Source organism: Rousettus aegyptiacus, unplaced genomic scaffold (genome assembly GCF_014176215.1).
Source record: "Rousettus aegyptiacus isolate mRouAeg1 unplaced genomic scaffold, mRouAeg1.p scaffold_m13_p_14, whole genome shotgun sequence".
NCBI lineage: Eukaryota > Metazoa > Chordata > Mammalia > Chiroptera > Pteropodidae > Rousettus > Rousettus aegyptiacus.
Window position 1 is genome coordinate 44,937,127 of NW_023416289.1, and position 26,595 is coordinate 44,963,721.

Genomic DNA, 26,595 nt, shown 5'->3' on the forward strand with positions numbered 1-26,595 from the left:
TGAACTCAAGTCTTTAAATTTATTATTGTTGTTGTTGTTACCGTTATTCCCCTGTTATGACAGGGCCCAGGGCCTGAGGTCGAGGCGGGATTTGAACCCAGGAGTGAAAGTCCCCGCTCTCCCTGCTCACGAAGGCGCCCTCCCACTGCCCACCAGGGGGCGCCCGAGGCCAAGGCCCGGTTTGGGGAGGGGGGGCCCTTGTCCTGCCCCCGCCCCCCGCCCCTCCCTTCCCTCCTCCCGGCTCCAGGCCCCACCCGGCTGCGGCTCAGACAGCTCCGGACGGGACTGCTCGCACAGGCCGCTCTGCGGGCGCCTCGGATCCCCGCGGGACCCCCGCCCAGCCGGCCATCCTGTCCCGCCGCCCGCGTGCCCCCACCGGTGAGTGGCCCGCGACCGCCGCTGTCGCCTCCTAACCCGCCCGCGGAGCCCCAGAGTCCGCCCTGTCTCCCGATTAGTCTCCAGCTCGCCCAGGACCCTCAGTGCCCACCGCGCGGTGGGGAAGGATCGCCCTGGTGTCCCTAGTCTCTCCCGAACCTGTCTCCTCCACTCCCCGCGGCCCCCGTCAGTCCTTAACCGTGTCCCCCCGCTCTCCGCATCCCTTCCAGTCTTGCGCAGCCTCCCCCACTCCCCCAGACTCCACTAGTCTCTCCCAACTCCCCTCCCTACCCCTTCAGCTAGGGGAGGATCTCCTCCTGGGGGGATCCCCTCCTCGCGGTCTCCCTCCACCGCCCTCATCTATCTCTGTCCTACTTGGTCCCCCTCCCACCTGAAAGCTCCTCTCCTACCTCACCAACCCCATCGCCAGCCGCCCACCGCAAGCATCCTTCCAGAGATGTCCCCTGGACATGTCCCCCAGAGATGTCCTCCCCGCCTGGGCCCCGGACAGAGGCCCCTCCCCACGCCACATCCCAAGTCCCATTCCTGCCTCTTCTTTCTCTCTCCTGCTCTCCTGCCCTGAGTCCTTTCCCTTTTTCTTTCTTGGAATCATTATGATTTTGTAGATCTTTAATCTCTGATTTGTGGTTATTTTTGATGCTCAAATCGTCCCATCTTCGGCCAGTGGGAGTCCCATCACGCTGGGTCCTGCGTCCCTGTGACATGTCCCATCCATCTTTGAGCACTTCCCCACTGTCGATCCAGGCTCACTTGTTCTTTCCCTGCTCCATCCAGCCCCAGAATCAGCCGTTTCCCTAAGGAGCCCTGGTTCCTTTTAGTGGAAAATATTTTGAGCCTCCAATCTGACCCAAAGCTAGTTCTGTGAAAAGATCAGTAAAATTATAAGCATCTGGTTAGGCTGATCAAAGGGGGGAAAAAGCAAAGCACAAAAGACTGGTATCGGGAATGAAGGAGGGGACATCAGTACAGATCCTACAGAGAATGAAAGGCAAGTAAGGGAATATAGAGAACACCGTGTGGGTGCTGGGGGTGCTCACTGCTACTGGGTTGGTAGTTCTTTCCCTCCCTAACTCCTTAGACATAGGACTCTGAGGTCAGGTTGCCTGAAGTTTCAGCTCGAGCACATTCTAGCACTTTGGGCAGTCTTCTGGGGCCTCCATTTCCTTGTTGGAAAAGTGGGGATAATGATAGCCCTACTCTACGAAGATCGAATGAGGTAGAGCAGTGTCTCACATGCGGTGATCATAAATGTCGTTATTATTTTTGCGAACGTCCAAGGTCCCTCATGACCTGGGCAACTCTTCACCTTTATTTCTCACCCCTCCTCCTCGTGCCCCTGTGTCCAGCCACCCTGTCCACGTTTCACAGCTCCAGGCCCTTGCGCCATCCTCTCTGCCCAAGTGCCCTGTCATGCCCACTTTTCAGGAAGCAGCTCGAAAATCAGCCCATCTCGAGTTTTGCTGTTCCTGCAGCCCAGTTCATTATGCCTGGTGCCTACAGCTCCACTGCCTGGTATTTTCTAGGCTTCCGTAACCGTTTGGTACCCAGGCCCTCTCCTCACTGGGGTCTCTAAGTGGGTCGGAGCTGGTCTCTGACATCTTTCTGGGTCCATAGCTCCAGACACATGGATGACTTCAGTAACAACGTGTGAAATGATGGAAGAGGGGAAGGAAGGAGAAGAATGGACCACATCTCTTCCGGGCAGCTTCTGCATCCTTCCCTGTGTCCATCCCTTATTTTTCCACCACCAGCTCCCCTTCTTCAGTCATTCTTCCGCTAATCTGTCTTCTTCCAGCTGCGATAATCACCTTCTTCCTCCTTCAGCCATCCCCTCCTGCCAGCCCCCGTCGGAGCTCTGTGTTCTCGTCCTCTACCCACGCCACTGTCGTCCTCTTCCTCTTCCCGTGCGTTCCACCCTGAGCACCTTCCCTTCTCCTCCTCCACCAGGCAATCTCCCGTCAACACCCTCTCCTCCTCCCACAGGCAAAGGCAGCCCTCTCCCTGAGCGTCCCCCCGCAGCGAACCCAGCAGGGAGCGTGCAGCCACCATGTTCAGCTGGCTGAAGCGAGGCGGGGCACGGGGCCAGCAGCCCGAGGCCATCCGCACGGTCACCTCAGCCCTCAAGGAGCTGTACCGCACCAAGCTGCTGCCCCTGGAGGAGCACTACCGGTTTGGGGCCTTCCACTCGCCGGCCCTGGAGGATGCTGACTTCGACGGCAAGCCCATGGTGCTGGTGGCCGGCCAGTACAGCACGGGCAAAACCAGCTTCATCCAGTACCTGCTGGAGCAGGAGGTGCCGGGCTCCCGCGTGGGGCCTGAGCCCACCACTGACTGCTTCGTGGCCGTCATGCACGGTGAGACCGAGGGCACCGTGCCGGGCAACGCCCTCGTCGTGGACCCGGACAAGCCCTTTCGAAAACTCAACCCCTTTGGAAATACCTTCCTCAACAGGTGTGCGGCTGAGAGCTGGGAAGAGGCGTCTGCCTGTTCCTGGCCCCCGTCTCTGTCCCTTCCGTCCTCATCTTTCCTCGTCAGCCCCAACTCCCTTCTTCTCTCTGCCCGACCCTGCCCCCGTCCAGCCCTTGCTCTCCTGCCAGAGGAGCAGGCCTGCCTGGGTTCCACTCCTGTCCAGCTGAGTGGCCTTGGTCACGTGACTTAAGCTCTCTGCGCCTTTCTTACCCTCATCTGGAAAACGGGGGTGACCGTAATCCCTACTCTATAGGGTCGTTGGGAGGACTACGTGAATTAATGCTCATAAAGTGTTCAGAGCAGCACCTGAAGCGAAGCATGTGCTCAGTGAGCATCAGCTCTGATTCTTTTATGGTTTCTATTCTCTGTCCTGATCCCCCTTTTCACTTCCAAGTCCTCGGTCCCCTGGACCTGAGTCGCCCTCTGTGCAGTCCCGGTTTCCCGCCTTGTGTGTCCTCTCCCCCTGCCTCTTCCCGCACTGACCCTACCCTTTCCTCTGCCCAGATTCATGTGCGCCCAGCTCCCCAACCAGGTCCTGGAGAGCATCAGCATCATCGACACCCCAGGCATCCTGTCAGGGGCCAAGCAGAGAGTGAGCCGCGGTGAGTGAGGCTGGACAGCTGGGTCTGAGCAGGGAGGGGCCGGGGGCCTGGACCCCTGGGTCTGAGGAGAGAGTCGGGGACTGGGGGCCTGGACTCCTGCGTCTGAAGGGGTCCAGGCGCCTGGATCCCCCTGAGTCTCAGGGAGGAGGCCCCACCCTCCGCTAAGACTGCCCCTGTGCCAGCTGCCCGGAGCTGCGGGGAGGCTGTGATTCTCCGAGCTGGCACACTTGCTGGTGGGGAGGCGGCGGGAGAACACGTGTGAGCAAGCTGCAGCTGCACGTCTGGGCCCGAAAGACGGCGGAAGAGATCAGGAGAGAGAGACACGGAGCCATACACAAAGTCAGAGACAGATTCGCAGGGCGAGGCTAAAGGACAGAGACTCCAGCCCAGAGAGGAGGCAGAGTCGGGCAGGGAGGCCCTGGGCACTGCAAGCTCCTGGCTGGGTCTGGGCCGCAGATGGGGCTGAGCACGGGCTGAGAGGGGGATCTGGGCGGGGGCCAAGGCCGGGCCTGGAATTTATAAACAGCTGTGCAGGGGAGGGGGGCCGAATTCCAGCAGGGCCTTCAGAGTGCGGCCCCCACCGCTGCCCCACTCTGCTCAGCATCTGCCCCGCACCCTCACCCCAGCATTGCTGTCCCCGCCCCGCGACCCGAAGGCCAGGAACTGGGGCAAAGGAGGCTGCAGTGTGCGCCAGAGGGGACCGGGAGGCTGGGTGCGGGGCGGGGCAAGGGCCTGAGGGTTGCTGCCGCCCTGGTGCGTTCCCCGTTCCCCGCGGGGAGAAAGGCAGGGGCAGCTGCGGAGGCGGCTGGGCAGGGCGCCCTCAGCCAGGGGGCGGGGTCCGGGAGAGCGGGAAGGAACGGGGTCCCCAGGCCTGCCGGTTGGGGGGCCCCAGGAGCCCTGGGGGTGGAGGGGAGGGCGTGGTGGGAACTGGTTTCCTTCCCTGGTAGAGGGAGTAGAGGCAGAGAGAGCCTGTCCCGCTGTCGGTGTGGCTGTGCGCGCGTGTGTGTGTGTGTGTATGTGTGTGTGTGTATCTGGGAGTGTCTGCGGCTGTGGCTGGCTGTGACTTTGTGTGCCTCCGAAGGACTGTGGGGGACTTTATGGGGTTGAGCGCCATGGATTGTGTCTCTGTGTGTGGTTGTATTGTGAAACACGAGCATGAGTGTGTGTGTGCAAGGGAATCTTTTGTGTGTAAGCGTGTAATTTAGTGCATCTGAGAAAGTGTGTAATTATGAGTGTGACTCTAAGGCTGTGAGTCTGTGTGTGAGAGACTGGGTGTGTGGGTCTGTCTGTTCACATTGGGACTGGGCTTGTGGCGGTACCTCTGTGCGACATCGTGTGGCTGTGTAGGACTGCGTAGGACTGAGGGGACTTTGCTGATGCATGCGATGGTGTCTCTGTGTGCAGCTGTGTGCTTGTGTGTGCGTGCTGGTGTCTGGGACTTTGCGTGGGTCTCATAGTGTCTGTGTAATTGTGTCACTGTGAATATCTGTGTAGGTCCTAGATCGTGAGCACGGGTGTGTCCGGGGGTTCTGAATCTTGTGTGTGACCAGGTGTGTGCTACTGGGCTCACACCTGTGTGTGTGCACGCGCATGTGTGCGCATTGGTGGCGTGTGTGGCTGCTTCTGTGTGTCATCTCTGTGAACATGCACGTGTGTGATTGTCACAGAATGGGGCCCTCTGACGCGGTCAAATCTGGGCTTTGCTGTTTTTAAACTCTAGGACCTCAGGCAAAAGTTCCTTGGCCTTTTCGTGCCTCGGTTTCCTCTTTCGTGAAATGGGGATAATGATAGTATCCGCCTCATAGGTTGCACCGAGGGTTAAAATGAAACGGTACAACGTTGGAAGCGCTATAGGCAGAGTGTGGTGCACAGCAGACTGTGTACGCGCCGCAGTGACCATGGCAGCGTGGCCTGCGCGAGGGCGCATGCGCCCAGGCCCTGCTCTGCCGTGTCTCGCGTTCCCACGCTGACTCACCCTCCCTCCCGCCCTTCCTCCCTGACTCCTTCCCTCCTGCGTGAGACACACTTTCCAGATCCTGGCTGGCGTGTGTGTTTGCGTGGACGCTGCGGAGGGAGGGAGGGAGCCCAGTTGCTGTCCCTCTAGTGACCTGGCCCAGCCTCCCCCTGAACAGTGTCCCTCACCCGTCCTGTGCAATCCCGGGTGGCCACAAGGAGCCCCAAAGTCACCCACTTAAGTGTCTAGTTCAGTGCCAGGCACTGTTTTAAGCTCTTTATATACATTAGCTTATTTATATCCTTTGAATCGTCACAACAGTCCTGTGGGTTATTTTCTATTATGGTTTCCATTTTACGGAAGAGGAAACAGGTTCAGAGAGGTTTTCTTCTTGCCTAAGGTCACACGGCTGATGGGGGCAGAGCCGAGACTCAAACCCAGGTCCTCCTGACTGACCTCTCTGCTCTCCCAAGCCTCCCTCAGGAGCGAATGGTGGGAATGAATGAACGAATGAGGAAATGAAGGGTGAAAGGAATGAATGAATGAACGAACGAATGAATGAATGAACGAACCCGGGAGCCAGTCATTGAGATGGGGACCTTACAAAGGCCAGGGCCTTGTCCACATGTCCTCGGTGTTACCCCAGTGTCCTGGACAGGGCCTTGCACATGGAAAGCTCTCGATAAATATTGTTAAATAAATTAAAAATGTTTAACATCTGCTGTGGCAAGAGCGTACATAGCTCCCTCGTTGCTGGATTGTGGGGCGATCAGACAGGTCTGGGGGGTTCTGGAGGCACTTGAGGTCCGCGGGGTCCCATAGGAGCTTGGAGAGCCTGTTAGGAAACAGTTAAGTATTTTAACAACCCGTATGTATGCAGCCCAGTGCACACCGCTGGTATGTGCAGAGTGAACGCGTGGAAAAGGGAGAGGTGATTGCCCACTGTGCCCAGATGGCTTGAGGGACTCGGGACAGATGGATGGGGGTTGTTCTGGGGGCTGCGAAGCCAGAGCAGTGGGGTGCGCCGGGGCATGGCTGTTTCTCCTAGGCAAGGCGTTTGATAGTTACCCACCTGAGCACCTGGACAGTCCGATATGGACCCTTAAGAATGGGTGCCCGGATGGCCGGGGGTGGGGGGTGTAGGGGGCGGCTGACCTCCGTCCCGTCGCCTTCTCCCAGGCTACGACTTCCCCGCGGTGCTGCGATGGTTTGCCGAGCGCGTGGACCTCATCATCCTGCTTTTCGACGCGCACAAGCTGGAGATCTCGGATGAGTTCTCCGAGGCCATCGGCGCCCTGCGCGGCCACGAGGACAAGATCCGCGTGGTGCTCAACAAGGCCGACATGGTGGAGACGCAGCAGTTGATGCGCGTGTACGGGGCGCTCATGTGGGCGCTGGGCAAGGTGGTGGGCACGCCCGAGGTGCTGCGCGTCTACATCGGCTCCTTCTGGTCCCAGCCGCTCCTCGTGCCTGACAACCGGCGCCTGTTCGAGCTGGAGGAGCAGGACCTCTTCCGCGACATCCAGGGCCTGCCGCGCCACGCCGCGCTGCGCAAGCTCAACGACCTGGTGAAGCGCGCCCGGCTGGTGCGGGTGAGCAGCCCCGGGGGCCGGCGGGGGGCAGGAGTGAGGCGCGGGCGCGGGCAGCTCCGGCGCTCTTCTGACCCTTCTTATCTGGCTGCTGGTCACGGACGTGTCAGCTCTGATTAGTAAGTTGTCTCAGAATCCAAGAGAGTTAGATCCCCGCGCGGGCGCAGTGAGGCCTGGGGGAGAATCCGTCCTCCACCTCGGCTTCTGTCTCCTCTCCTCCGCCCTGTTATTCCCGTATTCATCACCTCGCAACCATTGGCTTGTAGCGTGTCCCACCCAGGACTCCCCTCTCACTGGGCAAACAGCATGCCCTCCCTGCGAGCCACAGGGGACCCCTTCCACCCCCACCCCAAACCCTGCCTTTCCTGTCCTCATCTTCCACGCCCTTTCCATTATTCACTGCAGGTCTCGCAGGCCTCCTGGGTTCTGCCTCAGGGCCTTTGCACTTGCTCTTGCTGCTTCCTGGAGACCTCCCCCTTCTTGTCTCCTCCCACCTGGCTGCCCAGGTGCTTCGCTCATTACCTCTTTCCTGCCTTTGCTCAAATGTCATCCCTGCCTGCCTTCCCTTTTGATGACTCTAAGCGCCCTGCCCCCCAGTCCTACCAGACCCCTGCTGTAGTTTTCTTCCGTAATGGTCATAGTGGTCGTTACTTCCTAGCCTCATATGATCCGTTCATTGGGCTTCTGCGTTGACTGCCTGTCTCCACCGCCCACGTTTCAGCTCCACAGAAGCTGCCATCTTTCTCTGAGCTTGTTCCCTGCCGCAGCCCCAGAGCCTGGAACAGAGTCGATGCCTAGTAAATATTTATTGAACTAACGACACCGAACAAACGGTTGCATTCAGCAAAATCTCCTCTGTGTCCGGCCCTGTGCCAGCTGCTGCAGGGGATGCAGCAGTGACTAAGGCAGTTCAGGGGAGGAGACGGAACCATGCCCAGACAGTGACGACCCGGTGTGGTCAAGGCTGAGACTGGTGGCCCAGAGGGAATCAGAGAGGGCTTCTTGGAGGAGAGGGCACCCGAGCTGCAAACTGGAGAATGAAGAGGACAGAAGGGCAGGGATTCTAAACAGAGGGAGCAGTAGGCACAGGAACTGGAGATAAGAGCATGGCAGGTCCAAGGTGGAGGGAAGATGTCAGTGGAACCTGCTGTAGGCAGGGCGGGCAACCAAATCTGAGGCTGCGGTGGTGGGCACCGGTCGGGCCACCCAGGGCTGTGGCCAGGACCCCGGCTTTGCCCTGAGAAGGGCTCAGGACAGGGGAGGGACGTCACGGGACTGGACCTGCCTTCTGGAGGGTGCATTCAAGGGCAGGGGGCCACGGCCGCAGACCGAAGGGGTGGGGCCTGGGGACCCAGGAGCCAGGAGGAGCCGGAATCAGGATGGGGCCTTGTGGAGGAGGAGGAGAGCACTGGTTCCAGAGCGATTTTGGAGGCTGAAATGGAACATTCATGGGGGAGGGTGGCAGGAAGCTGGGCGGGCAAGGAGGCCCGGAGGTTATGGGAGGTGGAGGAGGCCGAGGTGTTGGTTTAAGGAGCAGGGAGAAGGGGGTGAGTCAGAGCCCCCACCCCCACCCCAGGAATCCTCCTTGGGAGGGAGTGGCCCCGCCCGGTGTGGACTGGAACCGTCAGAATCCACCTCTCTCTCCTCCCCTGCCCCACTCAGGACCATCTGGCTGGCTGGCGCCCTCCTTATTTCTACCTTTCTCATTTTCTCTCTCCCTCTTATTTTTTCTCTTTCTTTCTCTTCCTCTCTCCTCCCCCACCCCTTTTCTCTCTCCCTTTCTCTGTCCTTCTCCCCCTCATTCATTCTCTCCTTTCCCCCTTCTCCCTCTCTCCCTTCTTTTCTCTCTCTCTCTCTCTCTCTCTCTCTCAGTGGCGGGAGCTGGAGCACAGGGGTCGCGAGAGCGAGGGGCGGGGTCGGCCCGGACACCTGGAGTCCCCCTCCGGACAGGGGGCGGCTCCGGAAACACGGACAAACCCGGGAGCCCGGGACCCGCGCCCCGGCCCACCCCGCGCTCCCCCCTTATCTCTTCCTGTCACCTTCCCCCGTTTCCTCTCTGGAAAAGTCATCAGCGCCCTCCGGCCTTCCCTCTTCTGGGTCCCCGAGGAGCCGCCCTTAAGCCCCGCCCCCTTCTCCCCATTGGGCCCTCTCCCTGTCGAGGCCACCAGCCTGGCCACACCCCTGTCCTGATTGGCCCCCCCACACCTACAGACAACTTGGGCCTGCAGATCCAGTCATGGTTCCCCAGTGCCGCTCAGGGCACGGGGTCCACCGTGACCAAGCCTCGCTGTCCCTCCCCTGGCCCATGTCACCTGCTCATCCCCCACGTACGGTTCTGCCGCAGTTGGTCCAGACCGTTCGCCTCCCCCCACGCTCCCTTCCAGGGGCTCAAGGCCTTTCCTGACTCTCGGTAGCTGCCCCTCCGTAGGATGTGGGGTGTGAGTGAGTCCTCCGGCTCTGCCCTTGGCTTGAAGTGAGAGCTGCTGCGAGAGGCGATGTCACCGTGCTGTGATCCTTGAGGCCAAGGTCTTGGGAGGGTGTGAGTCTAACAAGGCCACATGCCCTGAACCTTCATGCTCAGCTGCTCTGAGTGGCCCAATGACATGTAACAGTTACTAAGTGTCTACCACGCCCGTCCCCACTGTTCTAGGCCCTGGGGACACAGCGCGGAGCCAACTGGCTAAAGTTTCTCTTCTTGTAGAATTACTTTCTAATGGAGAAGTGGATATTAATGTATAATATTCTATTGAACGTGATAAGGACTATGAAGAAAAATGAAGCAAAGCAATGAGAGACTAGCGAGGGACCATTTCAGGGACATTGGGGAGGATGTCCAATATTGGAGCAGACACCGGGAAGAGCGGAAGCGGGGAGCATCGATGGGAGATCTTGGGGGGAGACCACCCCAGGCAGGGGGGACAGCCAGTGCAAAGGCCCTGAGGCAGGAACAGGCTTAACCGAGGAGACAGAATTCAGAACCAGCCAGACCACTAAAATGTTTGGCATTCTAAACTTACGAGTCATTAAGCAAGTGCTTTTAATCGAACACGTAAGAGCGTTAAAGCATTTATGTTCTGTGGCATGTGCTCCCTCCCGCCCCTGACCCCACCAGCTCTCAGGGGCTCACCCCTAAAAGCAGCCCCACGAACAGTTTCTAGTGCTTTCTTCCAGTTATAGTCTGTTTCTCTTTAAGTGTATACCTTGAATTATTGAGCTTTCTATTTAAAAAAAAAAATAGGACAGATTATGCTCGTTATTTCCCTCTCCTTGTTTGTTTTTTGATAACTCATGAGATTGTGGCTCAAAGATTCCTGAGTTCATTGGTTTACTCTGCAAATATTTCTCGAGTTGTTCATGGTGCCGATGACAGAGGGAACAAATGAGGTCCCAGCCCTCCTGGAACTCACGCTCCAATGGAAGGACATAGAATAAGTGAACTGATAGACAACACTAAAATAATGGCGAATTCTGATAAACGTTGTGAACAAAACAAGGAAGGTGACGATAGAAAGTAACCGGGTGGTGATGGCTGGGGACACCTGCTTCCCACGGGAAGGCCTCTGTCAGATGGGAGCTGAGGGAGCCAGCAGTGGGCTGACCAGTGCAGAGCGCCAAGCAGAGGAGCACGTGCAAAGGTCCTGAGGCGGGCAAGGGTCGGTCTGCTGATGGACTGAGGAAGGCAGGTGAGGAAGCTGGAGCAGTGAGTGCGACAGAACAGCAGAGGCCAAATCGTGCAGAGCGATGCTTCTCCAAGCTTCCGGTCTCGGGGTCCCTCCGCACCCTTAAAAATGGCCAACGACCCCAAAGGGTTTGGTATGTCCATGGAGAAAATCTGTCTATAGCGATCGCGTGACAGGTTAGAATGAAGGGAACGTCTAATATTTATCTCCTAATTAACTGACAACTAGTAATTACATGATTATGAATAAGTAGTAGTTTATTATAAAGGTTATCAGCAGGTTGTTGGCAACGTTAATTTATATCAATAAATATCAGTGATGATTAATATTATAAGGTCACTTAAAGTAACAATAAGCCTAGGTCAACCTAAGTAACATGTTTTAGGAGAATTAACTATTTTCCAAACAAAAAAAAATATTGGGAAGGACAGTAAGCCTGTTTTCCACTTCTGCAAATCTCTCTCATGTCATAGCCTTAAAAAACTCCACTGTCCACTCGAAAGAAAAATGAGAGTAAAAAAGACAAAGAGGATCTTAATGTTATTATCCAAATACTTTTGATGGTGCAGACAGACCCCTTTGGGGCCCCTCAGGACCCCCTGGGGTTCCCCGGACCGTATTTTGAGAACCACAACTGTAGGGCCTCGTCAGCTGTGGTAAGAATTGCTGCGTCAGAAGCAGATGGAGACTTTGGAGCAGTGTCTCATGGTCTGGTGTTTGTTCCTTGAAAGAAAAAAAAAATGAACATAAAACTTCTGCCTGCTGATGCATGGAGAAGGGATTGTAGGGAGAAGAGCCAGGAGACCTGTGGGTGACCAATGTGTCTCCCCAGGCAAGAGCTGGTGGTGGCCAGGACTGGGGGTGGTGGCTGGGACAGATGGTGGTGGCCCCTGAGGCAGGGAGAAGAGAAAAAGAAGCTCAGGAGGCAAGAGAAAAGGACTCACTGCCAGTAGGGAGTGAGAAAAATGAAACTGGGAGTGACTTCCAGATTTTGGTCTCCCCTGGGGAGGGAGAGGTGGGCACGGCTGAGAGGTGGGCACAGTTCCGGGAACTGGGCCCAGAGTCCCCTGAGTGCTGCCTAAGACGAAGCAGTGCAGGAATGTTGAGCAAGCGGTCAGCCTTGTGCCCTGAGCTCTGGGGAGAGGCCTCGGCTGGTATGCAGACCAGGGAGTAGATGGGGCTGTAGGGTGCTTAAGCCACGGGAGGGGCCGAGATGGCCTAGAAGAGAGGAGGAACCCTTCTACCTGTGGCAGCGGCTCGCCTGTAAATGGATCAAAATGCAAATTCCCAGGCCCTGCCTTGGACCCAGCATACCAGCAGCCCTGGACGGGAGGCCTGGGAACCTGTATTCTAACGAGCCAGCCGGGGGACCGTGAGGCAGGCTCAGGCGAGAACTTCCTCCCGTAGGTCCACGCGTACATCATCAGCTACCTGAAGAAGGAGATGCCCTCCGTGTTTGGGAAGGAGAACAAGAAGAAGCAGCTGATCCTCAAGCTGCCCGTCATCTTCGCCAAGATCCAGCTGGAGCACCACATCTCTCCGGGCGACTTTCCCGACTGCCAGAAGATGCAGGTGGGAGGCCCCCGGGGAGCGGGGCACAAGGGGTGCTGAGAAGGCTGGCTTCGGTGAGCCCAGGGAGAGATGGATGGATGGCGGGTTCCAGAAAGCACCTCCCGCCACTGGTTCCCTGGGAGCGTGGTTTTCTAAGTTGGGAGAAGGGAGGGAAAACCCCAAGCCACTGTGGCTTAGTTGGGATAGTTTATGTCTCTCCTTCAAAAAAGTCCCAGAAAGTAGACCGGGGCTGGTTTGGTTCTTGACAGAGCCAAGGACCCAGTCACCTGTCTCCCCCATTCCTGGCCTCCAGTCCCAGGAACCCTCACGGCACAGGATGGCTGCGCCAACTCCGGCCCTCGTGTCTGCATTCTAGCCAGCAAGACGAGGTGTGAAGGCGCTGATGGGACTGTCACTCTCTTTAAGGACATTTTCTAAAACGGCGCTGTCCAATGGTACTCTGTAAGACAACGAAAGAATTCTATGCTGTGCTGTCCAATATGGTGACCACTGGCCACATTAGAACTGAAATGTTTGCTTTTATTTAATTCTAAGTCATTTCAATTTAAATAACTACGTGTGGCCACGCCATTGAACAAGGCAGTTAGTTCTAGAATAGTCCATGCAACCAACCTGTGTTAACGTCCAGTTGGCCAGAACTTAGTCATGTGGTATTGCTGGCTGCAAGGGAAGCTGGGAAGTGTAGTCTTTCCCCTAAGTGGCCTGGAGCCCAGGTAACGTTGTGGGATTCCAGTACCAGGGAAGAAGGGACAAATGGATCTTGGGAGACCACTGAGAGGCTCCTCGCAGGTCCGGGCTTGGGATGAACCAGTGGCAGAGCTGGGCGGGAACGCCGGCAGCCTTCACCATCAGACCTCCATCTCTGTGGTCACGCTCGGCAGGCTTCTCTGCCTTGGCTCTGGAAATTAACATGGTGCCATGACATGGCTCAGTCTTTGCTGCGACTCTGCCAGCACAGGGGACTTGTAGCTGCCCATGTGAGGAGTGGCGTACCACAAACCCAGCCCCACAGCTGCTGCCCTAGCAGAAGAGGGTGTGGGGGTGGCGTGGAGGTCGCCCCGGGTTCTCCTAATGCTCCTTCCATCTGGGGGCTCGCCCCATGTTTGGCAGTGAGCCCCTGGCCCTTTCCCTGTGGTGGGGTGGCCGCTAACGGAGGGGCAGGAAGTGGATTTTCTTGAGCTTGCATCACAGCAATGGTGCCTGGGGGTGGGCAGGGCTGAGCACCGGCTCTGCTCCGCGGCTCCGGCACAGCTGGAGCTGATGTCAAAATGTTGAAATCCTTCTGTACCAGCTGGCAGACGGCCGCTGCTCTGACTCATCGGAGGTCCCCGGGGGCTCCCTGCCGTCCGTTGATCCTAGGGCACACCCGGCTCTGGGGGGTGGGGGCCCGTGGGACATTGTTGTCCAAGCAGGGTCCAAGCAAACATTCAAATATGCCTGCAGCTCTCGGTGAATAGCTGCCACCTGAGCAGCCCAGGTGTCCTGGTGCCACCAACGGGCCTGGGCCTCAGGGGCGGTGTCCCCTGACTTCCTGGTGCCTCCCCTTCCCCAACAGGAGCTGCTGATGGCTCATGACTTCACCAAGTTCCACTCGCTGAAGCCAAAGCTGCTGGAGGTCCTCGATGAGATGCTGACCCACGACATCGCCAGGCTCATGCCCCTGCTGCGGCAGGAGGAGCTGGAGAGCACTGAGGCCCGCGTGCAGGGCGGCGCCTTCGAGGGCACCCACATGGGCCCGTTCGTGGAGCGGGGCCCCGATGAGGCCCTAGAGGACGGCGAGGAGGGCTCGGACGACGAGGCCGAGTGGGTGGTGACCAAGGACAAGTCCAAGTACGACGAGATCTTCTACAACCTGGCGCCGGCGGACGGCAAGCTGAGCGGCAGTAAGGCCAAGAGCTGGATGGTGGCCACCAAGCTGCCCAACTCTGTGCTCGGCCGCATCTGGAAGCTGAGCGACGTGGACCGGGACGGCATGCTGGACGACGAGGAGTTCGCGCTGGCCAGCCACCTCATTGAGGCCAAGCTCGAGGGCCACGGGCTGCCCGCCAACCTGCCCCGCCGCCTAGTGCCCCCCTCGAAACGGCGCCACAAGGGCTCCGCTGAGTGAGCCACTGTCACCGCCACCGGCCCCCCGCTGCCCCATGGGGCTCCCCAGCTTCGGCCAGCCACACACGCGTCCCCACCCTGGCCCACACGCAACCCGCCTGTCCACCTTCTCAGCTGTCGGGGGGGGGGGGGTCTTTCTACCCCCCCACACCACCAGGCGGAGGGGACCAGGGGAGAGGCCAGACTTCTCGCCCGCCCTCCGCACCTCTCCCCTCGCATACACCTGGGCACGTCACACCAATACTAACACACACACACACACACACACACACACACACAGGCATCCACCCATGCATCAGTCATTCAAGTATTTATTGAGCACCTACTATGTTTGGTGTCGAGGGCTCGTTCTAGGCGCTGGGGATTCCAGCAGAGAGCAAACCAGACGCATGCCTGCCCTGGGGGAGCCAGCGTCTCAGGAGAGAGCACATACATCACCGAGCACGCACAGATGCACGCCCAGCCCTAACCGTCCCACCCCGCCCCCGACTGCGGGCGGGGACCCCGCCTCTCCCTGTAAATGAGCAGCTGCTTGGTTGAAATTACTAACAGGGACCCCCCCCTGCCCCGCTTCCTCCTGACCACCCAGGCAAGGACCTCCCCTTCACGTCATCTAGCCTCAGGACCACTGGGGGCTCCAGGGGAGACACAACCTCCTCCTACTTTCTCAGGTGGAACCCCCTGTGGCCCCTCCCCCAGCCCTGGTTGCACACCTTTATCTAAGAACGACCTTTAGGGAACAGAAAAGCCCCTTTGATCTTTGCTCCCCCCAAACTGCCCACTTGGAGGTATTTCTGCCCTCTGCCCACCTGTCCCTGATTGAAAGTCCAGTACGGCCCCCTCCTCCCCATTCCTGGGCATCAGAATGGTAGGCGGCAGGGGCCAGGCCTCCCCGTGGAGCCCCTACCAGATATAAAAGACCCCAGGGCTTTATTTCGATCCCCTCTTCAGGGATGCCGTGGGGGGATGGGCTCTTGGTGCTACGGCCCTCTCTGTCCCTCTCTATAAGGACCTCGCACCCCACCCCCTGTCCTGTCGTCACCATATATGAGTGTTTCACCCTGGTGGGGACCCCATGGGAAGGACAGGGTAAGAGGAAACTAGGTGGGGACGATGCCCCCGCCAGGACACTGGCTGGGATTCCCACGCTCACCGATGCCCGCCCCCACCCCGCGCCTGGGAGGGGCCCGTGAACGGAGTAGCGGCCCCACTGAGCGAATAAAGGCAAGGCTTCTTTCCACGTGGGACCAGGCTGTCTTGGGATGGGTGTGTGTGTGTGTGTTGGGGGGCTCGCTCTGCCCCCGACCCCCCGGCGAAGGAGAGCCCAGGGCAGGCTTCAGGAGGGTCCCCTTCCAGCTCTCCGGGGCGGGGGGAGGGGGGGTTGGAGGCCGTGACTCAATGCCGCGGAGCCTGATGACTCAGGCCTGGGCTGGGGGCCAGACCGACATATTTTCCAAAGAAAAGTTACTCTGGGGCCCTCCCTCCGGGACATCCCTCGCTCCGCCCGCCCTCCGCGGGGGCCTGGGAACCGAGCCCTGGGGCGCGGGGCTGTGTGCGCGCGAGCTCGGGCACAACGTGCAACCTGGGTACACGACTCTTGACACGTCGCTCCACGGACAGACGGGCTCCCCGATGGCGAGAGGTGGCGCTGCTCACGCCCAGAGGACTCTCGGCCTTCGCTATGCAGCGGACACACACCCAAGACCGCACCCACGGCGCCCCGGGACGCGGGACGCGAGCTCCCCGCCCTCGCGGCTTCCGGCGCCCCCTGGCGGACACTCGGCAGCTGTGGCCTCAAACCCTGTCCGAGGCTATGGGTGCTCAAGTCTCCGGGGCCACAACCCAGGGTCGGTCACCTTCCCAATGCTCTGCGCAGTTCCGCTGGGTGACTCCCTCCCTGCGTGGCGCCTTCCCTCTCTGCTCTCCTTTCCGAGGCCCTGGATCCCCATGGATGGTTGCCAGCGCCCGAGGGCCTCCGAGCTTCCTTCCTTATCCGTAAACAGTTAAGATTTAGTTGATTCTGAAACGGAGTCTCAGGGGCGAGGCAGTCGCCATAGCTAACGTCTAGATGCCAGGCACACTCACAAATGCTTTCTATACCTATGTTATCTCGTTTAGTCTTCAGCAAAAGCTCTATGGCACATGCATCGTCATCATCCCCATTTCAGACGAGGAAACTGAGGCAGCACCTAGCTGGCTCAAGGCTAATGATTGGGGCTGCGCTTCGCGCGTCCCGACAGTGTGTGCCACTAACGTTCGTCGCATATAAATTTCTGCGCTTCCAACCTCGACATCCCGAAAACTCCCTGATTTCCATAATTCCAGGATTGGAACATTAAGACGCCAACCATTCTGAGACTGGAATGTGTCTTGCGTTAAATCTGCCACTGACGGACTCTTTTTTTAAGAAACTGGATTATCAGCAAATAAAAAAATAAAAAACTAACATTCAGAGTTAAAAAATATTCCTGGGAGGTCGAGAAAGGTTTGTAGAGGGTTAGAGTCATCAACCTAAATCCCGCCGCCACCGGGGATCCGCAAAGAAGGGTGGAGCCATTTACCCCTTATCAAGATGGCTGACTTCCCGCCCCTTTGCCTCTCCAGCCACTTTACCAAGATGGCAGCCAGCGGAAGTGGGTCTCGGAAGTGGGCGGGAGGTCTGCGCGCGCATGCCTCAAACCGGATTTCCGCTGCCAGTAGCCGCATTCTTCCTCTAACAAGATGGCGGCGGGAAGCAGTGGTGGGAGCGACAAGCTCGGCTCGAAAAGCGAGGCCGATTCCGGCTTCCTAGGGCTGCGGCCCACTTCGGTAGACCCGGCACTGAGACGGCGGCGGCGAGGTCCAAGAAATAAGAAGCGGGGCTGGCGGCGGCTCGCTCAGGAGCCTCTGGGACTGGAGGTTGATCAGTTCCTAGAGGACGTGCGGCTGCAGGAGCGCACAAGCGGGTATTCGGGGAGGGACAATCGGCAGTTGGGTTACATGTGTGTGGCCGAGTGCAAGGCCGAGCCTTCTTCGGGAGGACTTTAGCGAGGAATGGGAGGGGGTCTGGGTGCGCCTGTCCAGGGTAGTCTAGGCGAAGCCGAGAGCGTGGGCGGTTGTCTCTTGGTGGGTGGCTGGGGGACTTGGTAGAGTTGCCAGACACAGGATGCCCAGTTAAATTAGAATTCAGGTAAACGGCGAGTATTGTAATTTTCTAGTACTGAAGGGAGAGGCCTTAGCCTTGAGGGACCCCATGCCGGTAAGAGATACTTGAATGAGCATGGGAGGAAAGCTGGGGCCTGAGAGGTTAAGCCTAGTCCTTCAGCCGCATCTGGCTCCCTCCTCAACATCTGTAGCTGACATTCTGCGTTTTCATTTCTCAGTGGCTTGATATCAGAGGCCCCCGATGAAAAACTCTTCTTCGTGGACACCGGCGCCAAGGAGAAGGGTGAGGAAGGGCTTTCATAGTGTTACAGGGTGATGGTTGGTTGTCATCTAGCCTACCTCCGCCTCTGAGAGGATTTGTGTTAATGCCATCCATGGCTTAGATGGCAAACATCTGCTAAAAAGGGGCCTTACTATAAAGAAGAGAACCTGGAATGAACAGAAAGTAGGCTAGAGACTAACTTAAATCAGATTTTCCTTGTGAGGTATCAGAGATTTCAATGCACTGAAAAGCCAGCCTGGGTCTGCCTTGATGATTAGATAAGTCATAAAATAATAGGTCTCATTAATTTTCAGAAAAGCAAGTCAAGGACCTGCTGTAAGGAATTCAGCCAGTTTTAGTTAATAAAATGCTTTAATAAGAAGCAGAGGATCCACTTTAACAAGTGGATGAGAAACTTGTCTTAACCTGCTTGTCGTAATTTGCCAAAATGCAGGGTTGGAACATGCTGAAACAACCGGAGAGGTCAGGGATTGTTGGGGTTTACGTCACTATCTGGAAGACCAGACTAAGGCTAGGCAGCCTGTTTTGACAAGGAGATAGAGAACAACCTAAGGGAGCTGCTTTAATGAGAAAGATATTAGCACTAATAAGCAAGTGGCAAGCTGCTGTAATAACAGGACACTGTTAACAATCACTTATGAGATCAGTTAAGGGACATGTTTTAACCAAAGCGAGTGGACCCATTTCAGTGAGCAAAAAAAGAGAGGCTTTGTTTTTAGACACAGGAGATTTTGAGCAGATAAGAAGGGTTTATTAAAGAGCTCGACTTTCACAGAGGTCAGTAGACCTGGGCCATAGACAGAAAGGGTAACTCAGGGACCAGCCATGGTGAACAGATAAGGAAGTATTGAAAGCCTCTGGTCACTAGGAAGTCTTTGAGGAACAGCAGAGGCCGTTTATAAATTCTACTTTGGATATTTTTTTCCTAAGGCATATAATAGCAATTACGCATTTTCGCAGGAGATCACTGTGTTTTGTACTCTTGAAATAGTTGCGTTCCCAGACAGCTCTGTGAGGTGGGCATCGGTGGTCTCATTTGGGAAGCACAGAGATTAGAAATAAAAGGCAGAAACCCTTGTGCTGAGATTCGTCCATCTTGGCCCTGAGTTCAGCTCCCTGGGCCGCAGTGTTGCTGGCCACCTGCTCTCCGTTTGTCAGTGCCGCTGGTTTTTTGTCTGGAGGCCCTTGGTATGCGAGGCTGTGGGTCCGACTCTGTTCCCAGCACAAGGTTGCTTCCAGATGGCCCACGACATGCGTGTGGTACCAGGTCAGAGCCTAGGCACCCTGGTCCCCGTCCTTAGAGGCTTCTGTCCTCAGATGGGAACCCGGAGTCAGCCTGGAGACTCTGAGTCTGCTGGATAAGGGTCTGATGGCTCCAACGGAGGTATAAGGAGTGGAGTGCAGAGTCGGCCTTGGGGTGTGAGGAGGCCTGAGGCCTTAGGCCTCTCCTTTCTTCCACCTCCAGAGCTGAACAAGACAAGGACCAAAGGCCAGAAGAGGTCGCTGCTTCTCAAGAAGCCCCTTCGGGTTGAGGTCCTCCTGGAGAACACATCCCGGATCCCTGCCCCCAAAGAGTGAGTGTCCCACTACCCACGGACCCTTCTTTCTCTCTGCACTCAGGCCTGGTGCCCTGCGTGCAGCAGCCCCACTCACTTCCTGGTTCTAAAGGAAGTGCTGGCGAGGGAGAGGGAAGGGGTCTAGGTGAGGGGCACTGGGAGGGGAGGGCCGGGGTCAGGTTCGGGCTTTGGAGAGTGGATTGGAGAGTGTGGGGGGATGGGGGCTGTGGCTGAGGCAGGTGAGGATGCGGCCTGGGGATGGAGAGGAGGGGACGGGTACGAGCCGTCGTCAGGAGGCTGATCAGGCGGGCTCAGTGCCTGGCCCCTGAAGGGGTGGGATGCCGACATCAGTGTTGAGGTGTGCGAGACTCCTGTAGCCTGGGAGACTAAGGACGGGGACCCCCAGGCCACTGTGTGGTTGGGTCTGGGGTTCGGGGGAGAGGCCTGGGTAGCACCTGGACCTAGGGAGACACTCTCTGGACCTGCCGGGCCCAGTGGGGGTGGGAGAGCCTGGAGGTAGTTGCCACGTGAAGGGTGTGTGGGGAGGAGGTGCCACAGGGGGAGCGGGCAGGGCTGGGGTGCTCGGGTGGGAGGAGCTGGGCCCTTCTCTGGCTTCTGTCTCACCTGCTTCACCTTCACCACTTCTCCCCATTCCAGCATCCTCGCCCACCAGGTCCCCAACGCCAAGAAGCTCAGGCGGAAGGAGCAGCGATGGCAGAAGCTGGCAGAGCGGGGCGAGCTGCCACGGGCGGTGCGCAGGGCGCAGGCCCGACTCCTCCGCCCTCCTGCAGGCGGAGCCCGGCCTGGGCCCCCAGACGCCGCTGCGCGGCCCTTCTACGATCTCTGGGCCGAGGACAGTGAGTGCCACTGCTGTCACCCGGGGCTGGGCGGTCGTGCAGGTGGGGCACCGCAGCCGCACCGTGGTCTCTCCTGCCTCAGCGCCAGTCATGGAGGGGGTGGGCTCGGGGATACCCTCAAGGCCGCGGCCCTCCCCCACGCCACACAGCCCCCAGCAGCCACCCTCACTGCCTTTACAGACCCGCTGGAGCGGCCCCTGGCTGGCCAGGATGCGTTCTTCCTGGAGCAGACCAAGAAGAAAGGTGTGAAGGTGAGTGTCCAGCGGGTGTCCAGGCGACAGGGTCAGAGGAGGGGCCAGGGGCAGTGGGGCCGCAGCGCCTCGGTTCCAGTGCCTGCCTGTCCTGTGACCCAGAGCTCACATGCTGGAGGCAGGCGGAGCAGGGCGGGAACCTGGGGGAGTCTGGCACGGGGGCGGGCGGCGGGCGGTGCTGGAGGGAGCACATCCAGGTCTCGGAGTTTCATCCCACAGTGTCTGCCAGGGCGGGTGATGGCCGGGGTGGCTGCTCCGAGGAGGCGGGGTTGACATGGCTGGGAGACGACCCAAGACTAAGTCCCTGGGCAGAAGCAGCGGGACTGGAGTCGGTGTGAGGGAGGACGAAGGCAGGGGTGTCCAGGGGACCCCCAGCTTCTGCTGGAGGCGGAGGGCCTTGGCTGGGGAGAGGCCAGACGGAAGGGACGCGGAAGGTCCAGGGTGGGGGGAGGCACTACCGGCCGGTGCTGCCTGGACCTCGCGGTACCAGGCTGTCATTACGATGTTGATTCTGACCAGCGGGGTCTGGCCGGAAGTCTGTCGGCCATGACGCATCTGACAGATGCTGCTGTGGGTCTGAGACAGGCTGCGGTGACGAAAACCTAGGCCCCCCCGTACCACACGACTTTGCCAGCATCCCACATTGCTGCTCACCGTGGGGGCCACAGGCACTCTTGAGGAAGGGTGGGCAGAGGGGCTCACTGTCCTGGGGGTGTCACTCAGGCCACCAGGGTTCCGAGGCTGTGGGCTGCCCGCAGCCTCCCCCCCACCCCATCCCCCTGCAGCTCATGACAGTGTGAGCACGGGCCTCAGGCCCCTGGACCTGACCTGCCTCGGTCTCCTCCTCCAGCGGCCACCACGTCTCCACGTCAAGCCCTCACAGGTGCCCGCCGTGGAGGTGATGCCCGCCGGTGCCTCCTACAACCCGACCTTAGAGGACCACCAGGTACACGCCCCAGGCCTGGGTCGGTGTGCCCTTGCCAGGTGCTTTTTCTGTGCCCATCCAGAGGTAGGGACTTTGGAATGTCCTAGACGTTCCCGGGCCTGCCCTCTTGGGACTGATGGTCCAGTGGTGGGGACAGACGTGTTCCCAGATAGTGACAACCTGGAGTAGGCAGGACCAGGATGGTAGAACTCAGAAAGGTCACCAAACCCAGCCCTGGGAGTCAGGGAGGGCTTCCCAGAGTTGGGGACATCAGAGCTGAGACTGAGGGATGTTTGCTGTGGGAAGGCGGGAATGGGTGTTTTGGGCAGGGGAGCAATGTGTGCAGAGGCCCAGAGGCGAGGGAGACCGTGACGCCTTTCAGGGCCAGCAGGACGTAGACACAAGGCGACATGACAAACTATTAATTAGCAAACCGTGTGACCAGGTGAGGCTTCTCCGAGGCCGAAGGCAGTTTAGCAGTGGGAAAAGCCTGCGGTGGGAGTCACTTTGTTCTGCTGATGTTTGTTGAGCACAGGTGTCATGAACGGAGGACAAACCCCCTGCCCTCAGGGAGCACAGGTTCCCAGAGAGAAATCAAGGTCATCGAGTAGATGCGGGACGCGCGTGGTGCTACTGTGTACACAATTAGAGAGTCTCGGCTGGCCAGGCGTGGCCCTCCCACAGGCCATGTCTGCACCAGCATCAAAACCCACTGACTGCTGCTGTCTGTCTCCTGGGACTGACGTGGCAAGGGTGCTGGGAAGACGGAGGAACCGAGGCAGTCGGTCTTTTCATTTATTTAATACTTCATGGACGTACAGTCCCCATGCCACGTGATCCGCCCTCTTACAGGACGCCTCAGTGGGTTTTAGTGGAGTCACAGCTGTGCGGTTATTATGATGATTTTGGAATGTTTTCATCACCCCAGAGAGAAACCTCATGTCCGTCAGCTGTCACCCCCTTTCCCAGAGTCCCCATTTCCTGTCTTAGGCAGCTATCGTTCTATCTCTTGTTTCTATGGATTTGACATTTTTGAGCGTTTCATATAAATGAAAATGGTGTTTGGAGACCAGGCTGTCTTTTACAGCAGGGGCCCCTGATCCCCGGGCCATAGACTGGTATCAGTCCATGGCCTGTTAGGAACCATGCCACAGAGCAGGTGAGCGACAGGTGGGCCAGTGAAGCTTCATCTGTATCTGCAGCCGCTCCCCAGCACCAGCATCACCGCCTCAGCTCCGCCTCAGATCCTCAGGCATTAGGTTCTCATAGGAGCGCCAGTCCCTGGTGCCACAAAGGTTGGGAATTGCTCCTTTAAGGAAACCAGCAGGGCCACTGGGGGTTAAGAGTTAGAAAGTTCTCTGACCACTGGGGAGTGTGGGGTGAGGCTGCAGCTGGGGAACCAGGCAGATGACAGGCACTGAGGACGGGCAGATGGGAGACGAGGGCCAGGTCTATAAGCCCCAGGGGAAGCCCCCCAGGGCATTGGTCCTTACCTCACCCCGCGCTCCCCCCAGACCCTGCTCTGGGAAGCCCATGAGGTCGAGCTGCAGCGGCAGAAGGAGGCAGAGAAGCTGGAGCGGCAGCTGGCCCTGCCCACTGCGGAGCAGGCCGCCACACAGGTAAGCCACCCCGGCCCACCCTCCCTCCTTCCCAGGGCCTGCCCCCAGCCAGGCCCCTCACCTGGCCCCTGACGCACACTCCCTCCTGCAGGAGTCAACCTTCAAGGAGATGTGTCAAGGGCTGCTAGAGGAGTCAGATGAGGAGGACAAGGACGGGGAGCCGGGCAGGGGCCAGGACAGGGGGCCCGAGGCCGGAGGAGACCAGGATGGAGGAACTGAGGCTCCGGCCACGCCTGCCCGTCTGGCCGCTGTGGACAAGAAGACAGAGCAGCAGCGGCGGCGGGAGAAGGCTGCCCGGATGCTGGTGAGCCCTGTGGGCTCGGGTCTGCCCTCCCTGCCCCCGTAGCCTGATTTCTGTCATCGCTGCTACCTGCTTTTGTATACCCTTTGGAATCTGCAGATGGTGTGCTGGCTGACTTTCCCAGCACCCTCCAGGCACCGTTCTGGGGTCAGGGGCTGTAGGGGGGCACACGCTAGTCCTGCTGCTCTGGGGTTTGCTTAGGGGTGGGATGTGTGGGCTCCTGACGACCAGACGCATGAGGAAGATTGTGAAAAACACAGATGGGGAGAAACAGCCGCTACCTGGATGTGACTAGATCAGGGGGCCGGGACAGGCCCCGTGGGTGGGTGGGGGGCGGTGTAGGAGGGGCCCCGGGAGGAGAGCGGGCCCCGTGGGTCCAGATGGCGCTGGCTGAGCCCGACTCCGCCATCCCACAGCGTGTAGAGCAGGCCGCGGTGCGGGCTGCCCGGCTGCGGCGCCAGGAGCTCTTCAGACTGCGTGGGATCAAGGCCCAGGTGGCTCAGCGGCTGGCAGAGCTGGCGCGGCGGCGGGAGCGGCGGCGGGCTCGGCGGCTGGCAGAGGCTGACAAGCCCCGCAGGCTGGGGCGGCTCAAGTGAGGCCTGCGAGGGACGGGGGCGGGGCCCGGTCCCCTGTCCCAGTTCCAGAACCCCTGTTCTCGAAAACGCCCCCACCCCCACCCCAGGGGCCTTTGCGCTCTGCCCTCGGCCAAGTGGATTGAATACCTGCCCATCTTCCCCAGGTATCAGGCCCCCGACATCGACGTGCAGCTCAGCTCCGAGCTGCCGGACTCGCTCAGGACCCTGAAGGTACTTGCCACCCGCAGTGATGTGCTGTGGGGAGCCCTGTGCCCAGTGATGACACCCATCCTTGCTCCCCGTGCCCCTCAGGGGCTGTGGGCGACACCATGGCTGCCCCTGGCTTGGCCGGTTGGGCTGCTGCCGGGGGCTGAGGGCACGGGGTCCCGGGATGGGGATCCCTGGGGCCAGGAGCCAGGTGATGTGAAGCTTGAACCTGTGACCCTCAGAGGGTCTTGCGCCCCAGCCAGGTGTTGCGGCTCCTGGTCCCCACCTGTTCTAGAGCTGAGGATAAATCGTTTCTTCTCCACTCAGAACCTTCCGGGGCTCCAGCCGTGGCCGCCCAGCCTTCCCCACTCTCACCAGCCTCCTTCCTACGCCTTCTCTAAACTCAGCTGAGACACAGCCCCTGGGTTGGCACCTGTCACCCGCGAGCGCAGGGGCAGTGGGGTCTTTGCTGGTGGGGAGCTTGCAGGGGACTGAGCCCTGCGACCCGCCGAGGCCCCTCCTGAGTCCCCCTCCTATGTCCCGCAGCCCGAGGGCAACATCCTCCGTGACCGTTTCAAGAGCTTCCAGAGAAGGAACATGATCGAGCCCCGGGAGAGAGCCAGGTGAGGCCGGGCTGCTGAGGGGATTGGGGTGGGGGACCTGCGCACCACAGCCCGCTAGGCACTGACTGCTCGCCTTCCCTCCAGGTTCAAGCGCAAGTACAAAGTGAAGCTCGTGGAGAAGCGGGCATTCCGAGAGATCCAGTGAGCGACGCCCCCTTTCCCTGTCTGCTGGTGTCCACTGGGTCTCTGGGCCCAACCCAGGCCTGGCGACCAGCATTGCTTGGGTGGCGGAGGGGCAGCCCACCTGATGCCCCTGAACCCAGAGTTGAGGCTAAGGGTCCCCAAATGGAAATGGAAAGGCCCAAACCAAAGGACAGTGTCAAATGGGCAAGTGTCCTCATCCACAGTCGGTCCCTCCCTCTGTCCCCAGGTCATAGCTGCCACTGGATGTCAGAGCCCCTACCCCTCAATAAAGCACCTTCTGACCAGAGCCTGGGCCTGGCGTGTGACTCTTCATGTGTTGTCCCCTCTAGCGCACAAGGATGTAGTTTCCAGAACCTTCATCTCCACCAAAACCAGGTGTGGCAGAGGGCCGCCCCGCAGAGGCAGAGTGTCCCCAGAGTGCAGAGGGGAACGGTTGGTGGGCTGGTTGGGGGAGGGGAGGGAAGAGGAAGTGAGGTCTCTGTTAGGGGTATAGCCACTGCTTTTGGCCCCACGTGACGGAGAGGCAGGTCTCAATGACAGCACTGTCACTTTGGTGGTGGCAGCGGCTGACATTGGCTGAGCGCCTTCTGTGCTTGCAGACGGAGTCACTCCGCCCCCATGACTGCAGTTTATCCCATTTTAAAGGCCAGAAAACAAGCACGTCAGAGGGGTGGCTGTCTCCCCCTCCCCCACACCTATTTACTATTTTTTGAATCCTTAATTCTACAAATAATAAAGGACTGTCCTCATTAGAAGTTGTTGATATGGCGCACAAAGATACCAAAAACCAGGACTGTCACCCTTGATTTTTGTCCTCGTTCACACTCAGTCCCCTCCACAGAGGTGGCTGTCAATGGTCTGGGGTGAAGGATACTGTAACGTACTGTGTGATTCCATTAAAGTGCTTACACGTCTATGCAAAAACAGAATTGTTCTAACTTTTCTGTGTCCTGAATAGAAGGTACCACCATGTGGTTTCTGACTTGCTTTTCAGTGCATTTTAGACTTCCGGTGTCTGTGCAGGGTGCTTCCTTGTTCTTTTTCACAGCTGCGTAGGCTCGCACTATACCAGTACTAGTTTCACTCAGCCAGGCCTGTGTTGTGCCTCCTGGTGACACTGGAATGCATAGCTGTACTCATGTCATTTCATATGTGTCTGTAGAACAAGAACCTGGAAGTGAATCTCGGGGGTGGGGGAGTATAAAGGGACAGTGTCTCTGAGGGGTCATTTGACATATTCAGCCAAATTGTCCTCCATGTGGGCCATGCCGATTTCTGTTCCCCAGCAACGTGGGAACCCACTCATGCGCCCAGGGCTCCCATACCAGGTGATTCCCCTGTGTTTACTGTACCTGGTTGCCAGTGAGATCGAGTTTATGGTCACTGGAATTTTCCTCTTCTGTGGGGGTTCAGACCTTTTGACCATTCTCCTGGGCTGTTAGGGTTTTCCTTATTTATTCATAGCAGCCCTTTATTTGTTATGAATCTGAAGTCCATCATACATGTTAACAAGCATTTCTCCCAAGCTAGTCCTTTTGATTTTGTAGAGGGTATATTTTGTCAGAAGTAGTATTCAGTGTTTCTAATTCTCAGTTAGTCTTTCTGTGTTTTTTATTGCAGCTTTGGGAAGGTTTCTTCAGGACAAGATGTTTATAAAACTAGAGCAAGTAATTTATGAGAGGAATGGATGAAGGGAGAGACTAACGTCAGAGCCTCCCCCTCACCCCCACAATCCATAAAAC

General features: G+C 58.4%; 2 protein-coding genes, 1 long non-coding RNA gene and 1 other non-coding gene across 4 annotated transcripts; 3 read left to right on the forward strand and 1 right to left on the reverse strand.

Annotated features, from left to right (window-relative positions):
- Window positions 1-247: 247 nt before the first annotated feature.
- Window positions 248-15,613, forward strand: EHD2 (EH domain containing 2). Its single transcript, XM_016155400.2, has 6 exons — window positions 248-378; window positions 2,380-2,847; window positions 3,370-3,467; window positions 6,601-7,013; window positions 12,098-12,262; window positions 13,818-15,613. The coding sequence occupies exons 2-6, from the start codon at window positions 2,444-2,446 to the stop codon at window positions 14,367-14,369; spliced, it is 1,632 nt and encodes a 543-aa protein (XP_016010886.1). The 5' UTR covers window positions 248-378; window positions 2,380-2,443; the 3' UTR covers window positions 14,370-15,613.
- LOC118611379 lies at window positions 5,985-6,650 on the reverse strand. Its single transcript, XR_004954290.1, has 2 exons — window positions 6,577-6,650; window positions 5,985-6,256 (listed from the first exon to the last, which is right to left on the reverse strand). It is a non-coding gene; the product is annotated as an uncharacterized LOC118611379 (long non-coding RNA).
- Window positions 15,614-17,063: 1,450 nt separating the features above from the next.
- On the forward strand, window positions 17,064-25,139 carry NOP53 (NOP53 ribosome biogenesis factor). The gene is made up of 12 exons (XM_016155432.2): window positions 17,064-17,313; window positions 17,731-17,795; window positions 19,261-19,369; window positions 20,009-20,208; window positions 20,389-20,459; window positions 21,310-21,405; window positions 22,899-23,003; window positions 23,095-23,307; window positions 23,721-23,896; window positions 24,044-24,110; window positions 24,633-24,709; window positions 24,794-25,139. Exons 1-12 carry the CDS (start codon window positions 17,090-17,092, stop codon window positions 24,852-24,854), a joined length of 1,464 nt encoding a protein of 487 aa, XP_016010918.2. The 5' UTR covers window positions 17,064-17,089; the 3' UTR covers window positions 24,855-25,139.
- LOC118611559 lies at window positions 24,150-24,258 on the forward strand. The gene has a single exon (XR_004954517.1). It is a non-coding gene; the product is annotated as a small nucleolar RNA SNORD23 (small nucleolar RNA).
- Window positions 25,140-26,595: the final 1,456 nt, after the last annotated feature.